This window comes from Sphaeramia orbicularis, chromosome 24 (genome assembly GCF_902148855.1).
Source record: "Sphaeramia orbicularis chromosome 24, fSphaOr1.1, whole genome shotgun sequence".
NCBI classification, from domain to species: Eukaryota; Metazoa; Chordata; class Actinopteri; order Kurtiformes; family Apogonidae; genus Sphaeramia; species Sphaeramia orbicularis.
The window spans coordinates 16,354,851-16,363,547 of record NC_043979.1 but is presented as its reverse complement, the minus strand read 5'-3'; the positions used below and the strand labels follow the sequence as shown (position 1 = coordinate 16,363,547).

At 35.8% G+C, this 8,697-nt stretch overlaps 1 protein-coding gene across 2 annotated transcripts; it reads left to right on the top strand.

The window, feature by feature from the left end:
• Window positions 1–244: 244 nt before the first annotated feature.
• Window positions 245–8,245, top strand: LOC115414559 (uncharacterized). Of its 2 annotated transcripts, none has more exons than XM_030127779.1 (7): window positions 245–492; window positions 689–908; window positions 2,672–2,761; window positions 2,842–2,933; window positions 4,618–4,778; window positions 5,053–5,169; window positions 8,096–8,245. In XM_030127779.1, exons 2-7 carry the CDS (start codon window positions 784–786, stop codon window positions 8,213–8,215), a joined length of 705 nt encoding a protein of 234 aa, XP_029983639.1. In that variant the 5' UTR covers window positions 245–492; window positions 689–783; the 3' UTR covers window positions 8,216–8,245. The 2 variants fall into 2 exon arrangements, with proteins under 2 accessions (XP_029983639.1, XP_029983638.1); XM_030127778.1 differs by having other exon boundaries at window positions 246–492; window positions 767–908.
• Window positions 8,246–8,697: the final 452 nt, after the last annotated feature.

Genomic DNA, 8,697 nt, shown 5'->3' with positions numbered 1-8,697 from the left:
TAAATTTCAATCACATTGTTTTTTTCACGCCTAAAAACACTCAGGAAAAAAAAACTCAAGTGAACTTCTCCTAATTCATGCATGAAAGGGTTCATCTGGGTCCACCCTGGCCTGCATGTGGCCCCTGCCGTAGTGGATCCTGTTCTAATAATAATTAGACAAAGTGCGCCACCTGGTGTCGGCAGTGCGTCACTACACCTAACCCACTTCTCCTCCCTGAACCCACGGCTGGTGTGTTCCTGACGTGGCGCGGCGCTAAAGGTCCGCCGGTTCCTCCGTGGACTGCGACGATTGGGCAGAAAAACGAGTTTGGCAATTTTGTAGTGAAAATGTAAATAGACAGGTGGCGTGGAGCAGTGAGTGGGTTATGGAAATGAAACAGAAGTGAAACCGACTTAAGTCTGCGGGTGCTCACGCGCACATCCGCACAAAATGTTCGGCGCAAAGTTGGACTGAGCCGCATTTCCACTGTGGGAGCTTTTATTATCACAGGTAAGGAGCAGAACGAGCACTAACAAACTGTGGACTCATGTGGTTTAGTCACAGACATATGTTGGACTAGTTCTCACTTCCTACAACAAACCCACGCGCCGTGACAGCCCACAGTGTTTTTTTTTTTTTTTTTTGTTTGTTTTTTTACCGCTAAGTGTCCTGTCCTGGAACTGTGACTTTTATCAAATGTTTTCAGTTAAAAATCACCCGTGACTCTCCCCACTGTCGCTGACACCACCTGCCACATCCACCTGACGCGCGTGTCCGTCCACAGGTGCCAGTCGCGCGGCCATGCCTCGGCTCACGCCCGCGGCGGCTCTGCAGCTCGTGCTCCTGTTGTCCGCCTTACCCGCGCAGTACCTGATCTGCAGGTGGAGCGGATCCACGCCACTGCAGAGACTCCGCGCGACCTCACGGTAAGACCCGTGTGTAAAAGGCACCGGCGTCACGGTGCGTGACTGTGTGTGAGTGTGCGTGGAGGTGCGTGGGAAAGTGTTTCAGTTAAATTATGAAAATAAAGTGGAAATATTTATTTATTCTGTGGATTCACACATAGTCATGAGTTACTCTTTTGATTTGATTACTCTTATGATTTCCTTTTTTTTTAATTTTTTTTTTTTTTTTGTTTATTCATTTTTTATTATTTTCATTTTATTTACTATTATTAATTAATTATTTATTTATTTTTACATTTTTATTTATTTTATTTTTACAATTTTTTCATCTATGATTAACCTATAAAGACCCAGTGTGATATTTATGCCACTTCCCAATTTTTCTCTCAATGCAACTTTTCCTAAGAGATTTATCATCATTTATTAAAGTATTATCCCTCTACATTTTGCATTTATTTCAGTGAAAATCATCTGCTTTCTTATGTTTAATTCGCTGATCATGTAGACGTTCATTAAAGATCAGAGTAAATTCAAAGGTTATTGTATCAAAACAGAAAAAAATAAGAAAAACTGACTTTTTCAGTGAAAAAACATCACTTTTGGCCACATTAATGTCACAAACCATTAAAACTCTAAAAATAATAAAATAAATTAAAATGGACATATATTCAGCTTACAAAAGATTTTACAATTTCATGCAAAATTAAAGAGAAACATAAGATTTAAATATATATAGATATTTTTTAATGATAACTATTAGATTTTTTTTTTTTTACATTGATATACAAATACATATAAAATATAGTTTTACTTCTTGGATGGAAATGAATGTAATTCCTTTGACCTTGTGGATCTGATTTTTTTTTAACTTTTTTTTTTTTTAATGTAATTTTACGTTTACATAAACATGTACTTAGACATAAGGGACCACACAGACACAATACAAAAAAAAAAAAAAAATTATACAACAAGCCTACACAAAAAAACCAAAACAACTTTATAGATAACCATTAAGGCTATTATTATTTAGAAGGGGGCAGGAAATGTAAGATTTTCTTCATCCTGCTCCTTTTTGAGTATGAGTGTGTACATGTTTATTCATCTGATGAAATCTGGTTGTGCCACATATGTGCTGATAAAATCTAGTTTAAATATGGATATATGAATACCATATAGAAGATTATATGTATTTATATTATACATGTATATGTGTTTTTGTTTGTTTGGGTTTTTTTGTTTTGTTTTTTTTATATTAATATCTGGTAGGATAAGTTGTAAATGGGTATTATATTAGAGTATAAAGGAAAAAGGATGTGTAATATTGTTATACTATTATTGTTACTGTTATTGTTGTTATTATTATAGTAGTAGTATTACATTGATATTCATACAAAATAATAATTGCTATATAATGACCATAAGGAACAGAAATTGGGGGTAGGAGTACATAAGTTTTTACTTCTTCCTACTCCTTTTCGAGCATGTGTAATTTCATTTCATTTGTTTTATTATTATTATTTACTATAACTATTATTTATTTATTCATTTTGTTGTTTGTTTATCAATCATTTATGTACTTGTACTTATATTTTGTCGGTTGATTTTTGTTTTGATTTCACCGTTGACGTGTTCAAAATAAAGATTTCATTCATTCATTCATTAAATGTCTGCTGATGAAATTTACAACCATGAACGAAATAAATGAATGAATGTTTTTATTCAGGTTGGGGGGGGTCTACAAAAGAAATGACCCAGAGTTACCACATGTGACCGCTCTGTTTCAGGTTAATCCAAATGTGGACCGAGTGGCGGTCTTCGTACCTGAACGCCGCGGCCTGGATGGAGTGGACAGACCGGCAGATCTCCACAGTCAAGTGAGCAGATGTTTGCAAGTCAAATGCAGACTGGGATTGATGAGCACGGGTTTCCCTGCTGATGCTTCTGCTTTCCATAGGGCTTTGATTGGCTTTGGAGAAGACGAAACGCCTCAAGAGTCACTTGCCATAGAGTCCATGCTTTATGACAACGACCAGGGCTTTTTTGGAGGTTTGCGTCTATTTACATAAACACTGGCTTTAATGAATAACAGAAAAGTATTTCTCACATACCTTCATTTAACCCATAGAGACCCAAAACCCTCGACTGATCTAAAGTGTTTAAAACCTGTTGATCCACTAATCCTATCAATACATGTAAATAATTGGTGTAAAATAGTTTGTCATCTTTTCACGGTCATCAGATATGACCCATTTGGATGTTCAGACGCTCCATAGTTACCATAGAAACGCTGTCATCTTCTACAACAGGGGTGTCAAACTCATTTTAGTTCAGGGGCCACATTCACCTAAATTCTATCTGCAGTGGGCCGAACCAGTAAAATAATAACATAATAATATATAAATAATGTCAACTCCAAACTTTTCTCGATGTTTTAGAGCGAAAAAAAAAAGTAAATTTACATTATGAAAAGGTTTATATCTACAAACTATCCCTTCAAAAGATGTGAATAACATAAAGAAACTGATAAAATAAGTGTAATTTTAACAATATTATGCTTCAGTTTATCATTTGTTTACGCATTTTACGCATTTGGCAGACGCTTTTTTCCAAAGCGACTTACAGGGGAAAAACAATTAAATCACTCAATCAATCAAATTTTATTTATATAGCGCCAGATCACAAAAAAGTTATCTCTTGACATTTTATATATAGAGTTGGTCAAAACCAGACTCTAAGTCAATTTACAGAAACCCAACAGAATCCAGAATCCATCCAACATGTACATTATAACTTACAGATCACAGTGGATCTACAAACACAAAACATTTAATATCAGGCAGAATATGGTTAAAATTATACTTACTTCTCTTAAGACATTTCAGGTTGTTCATATTTGTTCAGGTTATTCACCTTTTGGCGAAATTATACTTTGTTTTAGTGTAAATACATGAAAATATTTGCATTTACAAACAAAAATTTGGAGTTGTCATTATTTATATGTTATTATGATCATATTTTACTGGTCCTGCCCACTTGAGATTGAATTGGTCTGAATGTGGAACCTGAACTAAAAGGAATTGTTAATGTTTTAGTGTAATTTTAGCATTTCACAAATTCATCCCAAGGGCCGGACTGGACCCTTTGGCGGGCCGGATTTGGCCCCCGGGCCTCATGTTTGACACCTGTGTTCTACAACATTGATTCACCAGTAAAACCCATGGAGTTGATCGATGACAGTGGATGGAGACACTTGGTTTATGTTCAATTAATGACAGATTTTGTTGAAAAAGTCATGTTTTCTTCATTTTTCTCTGTTTCTGATATTATGACAAACAACTTTAATCTGAGCTTTTATGAACATCTGCATAATCCGTGAATTAAATATGAGAAAATACCTGATTTTCATTGAAAAAACACAAAATACAGAGGATAATATTACAATAAATGCTGATAAATAACTTCAGAAAGGTTAAATAGAGATAAAAATGTATAAGTGAACTGACACAACGGTAGCACTGGGTCTTTGTGGGTTGAATTAAACTTTTTTGGCTCATATAGAATAACTTGATTTAACTTTTATTCTCTTTTAGAATATTTATGAAACAATACTGCAGTAATTTATTTTCTTTAACCTGTTTGATGGTAAATACTAGTCCATAACCATATGTGGCTAAAGTAAAAACTACATGGGAATTTTTCTTTTTTTTTTTTTTTTATTGTATTTCTGCAGCCTCCAAGGCAGTGCGTAGCCCCCGGCCCCCGTTTGTGTTCCTGCGTGTCGGAGAGGTGGTGATGGAGAGGCGGGGTCAAATGGTCGGGGTGGTGGTGAGCTGGGACCCTGAACTACGAGCCCCTTCGGAGTGGATCGACAAAGTGTATTCCAACTCTGAGGTTCTTCTCATCATGCTTCTTGTTTCTGGCACAGATGTGTTACAGTTTAAGACTCACAATGAGGTTTTATGGCTTTAGAAACTGTGTAAAAGCTTTAAGACGGTGTCGTCTGACAAACACCAGTGGTACATTAGAGGGGCTTTTCTCTCCTTTCTCTATTTTAAGCCCTAAACTCACCCTATCAGTGTCTACATGAATATTACCATCATGTTTACTGTTCTGTTCTGTGTGTGTGTGTGTGTGTGTGTGTGTGTGTGTGTGTGTGCATATATAGGGTCCCAGAGCAGAGAAGACCCCTCATTATAAAGTACTGTTCAGTGGTCCTGGATCCTCCTCACTGTTAATCGCATACCTGCCTCAGACACAACTGCAGCGCATCACTGGGATGAGGGTAAGATCACACCTCTATATCTATGTTTATGTCTATATCAATAACTACATCTGTTGATATCTACATCTGTGTATATATTAATATCTATATCTGCATTTATATCTATATCTGCATCTATGTCTATAGCTACATTTATGTCTATATCTACATCTATATCTGTTTATATCTATATTTATGTCTACATCTACATTTAAATCTTCATCTATGTCTATATCTGTTTATATTTATGTCTATATCTACATCTATTTTTTTGTCTATATGTTTATATCTATATTTATGTCTATATTTATGTTTATATCTACATCTATGTCTAAGTCTATATCTACACCTATATCTGTTTATATCTACATTTGTCTATATCTACGTCTAAGTCTATATCTTTGTTTATATCTACATTATCTGTTTATATCTATATTTATGTCTATATCTACACGTCTATATCTACGTTTAAATCTTCATCTATGTCTATATCTACATCTATGTCTATATCTACGTTTAAATCTTCATCTATGTCTATATCTGTTTATATTTATGTCTATATTGACATGTATTTTTATGTCTATATCTGTTTATATCTATATTTATGTCTGTATTTGTCTATATCTACATCTATGTCTAAGTCTATATTGACATCTATATCTGTTTATATCTACATTTGTCTATATCTACATAAATGTCTATATCTACGTCTAAGTCTATATCTTTGTTTATATCTACATCTATATCTGTTTATATCTATATTTATGTCTATATCTACATCTATGTGTCTATGTGTATCTGTATCTGTCTATATCTATATATGATAGACATCATTCCATAACATTACAGTATAAACCCAGTACAGTCTAGTGAATTGATCGCTGCCTCAAGTTTGTATTTTATTTTATATATCCTTTTTATTTTTTGCATTTGTGTCTTTCTCAGAGTTTATTTGGCTCTGCAGTTCTGTGCTACAGCCCTAGGCAGCCTTTAGCCTTTCCATTTTTTAAGGGTTGTAATGAAAAGAGAGTTCACAAATATGCATTTCTCTGTCTTTGTAGTAACACATGCACAACAAGAATATACAGCAAATATGTAAACAGTATTAAAAACCAAATGTATTTCAAAAAAACATCTGAGTAGAGTAGAAACTATATGGGATCATGTGGACAGAGACAAGGATAAAGGACCATGAAAGCCTCTGGGACTTTCTAAAGGTGTGTAATATAACAACACAAGATCATTTAAGAAAACATCCAGACAGGTGACCCCAGAGAACTGAAGAGTTACTGAGTTCAAATGGAGGTCACATTAAATACTGACTTTACCTGCAGAAGCTGATTAGTTCTGTCTCGTTTTGTGTGTTTGCGTTGCATTACTGTGCAAATACTTCCTGCATATTTCTTATTATAAATAAACACACACACCCATTACAGCACTTCAGCACTACAAAAACAACAAAACTAAAGGCTGCCTGAGACTTCTGCACTGTACTGTATACGAAGAGTTGAACAGGAACAAATACAACTTTTACGATTTATCAATAAAGCATTGAAAGTAAACCAAACTAGGAAAGGCCTCGGAGAGTGCAGACCTCCGCCAAGGCAGATCAGCCCCCCCTCCCCACACACACACACACCACCACCAAAATGTAATCATTTGTTCCTTGTGCCATTATCAACATTACCTGAAATTTTCATCAAAATCTGCCCCCCCCAATCACCACCAAAATTTAATCATTTGTTCCTTGTGTCAGTATCAACATTACCTGAAATTTTCATCAAAATCTGCCCCCCCCAATCACCACCAAAATTTAATAATTTGTTCCTTGTGTCAGTATCAACATTTCCTGAAATTTTCATCAAAATCTGCCCCCCCCATCACCACCGAAATTTAATCATTTGTTCCTTGTGCCATTATCAACATTTCCTGAAATTTTCATCAAAATCTGCCCCCCCATCACCACCGAAATTTAATAATTTGTTCCTTGTGCCAGTATCAACATTTCCTGAAATTTCCATCAAAATCCCCCCCCCCATTCACCACCAAAATTTAATCATTTGTTCCTTGTGCCAGTATCAACATTACCTGAAATTTTCATCAAAATCTGCCCCCCCATTCACCACCAAAATTTAATCATTTGTTCCTTGTGCCAGTATCAACATTACCTGAAATTTCCATCAAAATCTGCCCCCCCCCATTCACCACCAAAATTTAATCATTTGTTCCTTGTGCCAGTATCAACATTACCTGAAATTTTCATCAAAATCTGCCCCCCCCCCATCTCCACCAAAATTTAATCATTTGTTCCTTGTGCCAGTATCAACATTACCTGAAATTTTCATCAAAATCTGCCCCCCCCATCTCCACCAAAATTGAATCATTCGTTCTTTTTGTCAGTATCAACACTTCCTGAAATTTTCATCAAAATACCCCCCCACACACCAAAGTGTAATCATTTGTTCCTTGTGTCAGTATCAACATTTCCTGAAATTTCCTTCAAAATCTGCCCCCCCATCACCGCCAAAATTTAATCACTTGTTCCTTGCGCCAGTATCAGCATTTCCTGAAATTTTCATCAAAATCTGCCCCCTCCCCCATCACCACCAAAATTTAATCACTTGTTCCTTGCGCCGGTATCAACATTTCCTGAAATTTTCATCAAAATTTACCCTCCCACCCCCATCACCACCAAAACAAAATTTAGTCATTTGTTCCTTGTGCCAGTATCAACATTTCCATAAAAAAAAGCATATTATGTGAATAACTGCAAAATCCTTACAATTAATGTTCTTTTGGTATTCTGTAAACTTTATGCCACCACTGTACTGTTGCCTCCTCCAACAGGTGAATGGAAAAATTAGCACCGTTATGTCAACTATAACTGTCATGTGGTGATTAATAAACGTGACAGGCCTCTCACTGTGTACGTTTTGGTGTTTTCCAGCCGGACATTCCCATGTTGGAGAACTACTTTACACACTTTGATGGGACGCGGTTCGTCATGCAGCCTTGGCTCAGAAAGATCTTCCCTGAGGACGACAAAGATGACAACAATGAGGCGTGACTGCTCAGATGTGTGTGAGCTTTACTGGGATTCACTGTGTGCATTTGGGTTGTCGCCTTTCTAAAAGGTGCCTCCTGCTACTGGAAATGTGTTCAAGAGACACCGCCATCACCCAGCATCGGCGGTGTGCTAGGTTTGAGGAGGAATTCTGGGTTGTGAGTAGAAAATACAAAAACGTAATTATTTTCTGCATAAAAAGAGTAATCCTGACATCCCACGTTGCTGGCTCTCAAATTGAGGGTGTCAGATTGACTAAAAGTATGAATGAATGATTAAATGTCTGTGTTTAACCAGACAGAATGTACAGATAGACAGTATTTTAAAGTGAAAGCAAATGATTTAAATTAAATATTTTGTCAAGAAAAGTGAATTAATTTTCGTATTGCTTCAAAATGTTTAGTTTTTTTGTTCACAAAGCTGGGTTGGCTTGGAAAAAATGCACTTTCATTTATTTACAAATACGCAATAAAGTGTTTTAAACT

Excerpts from the sequence above, each read along its gene's own strand:
- LOC115414559 (XM_030127779.1), top strand. The coding sequence starts at position 784 with ATGCCTCGGCTCACGCCCGCGGCGGCTCTGCAGCTCGTGCTCCTGTTG. Across the intron at positions 4,779-5,052 it reads AAGTGTATTCCAACTCTGAG|GGTCCCAGAGCAGAGAAGAC; the intron begins GTTCTTCTCATC and ends GTGCATATATAG. Across the intron at positions 5,170-8,095 it reads AGCGCATCACTGGGATGAGG|CCGGACATTCCCATGTTGGA; the intron begins GTAAGATCACAC and ends GGTGTTTTCCAG.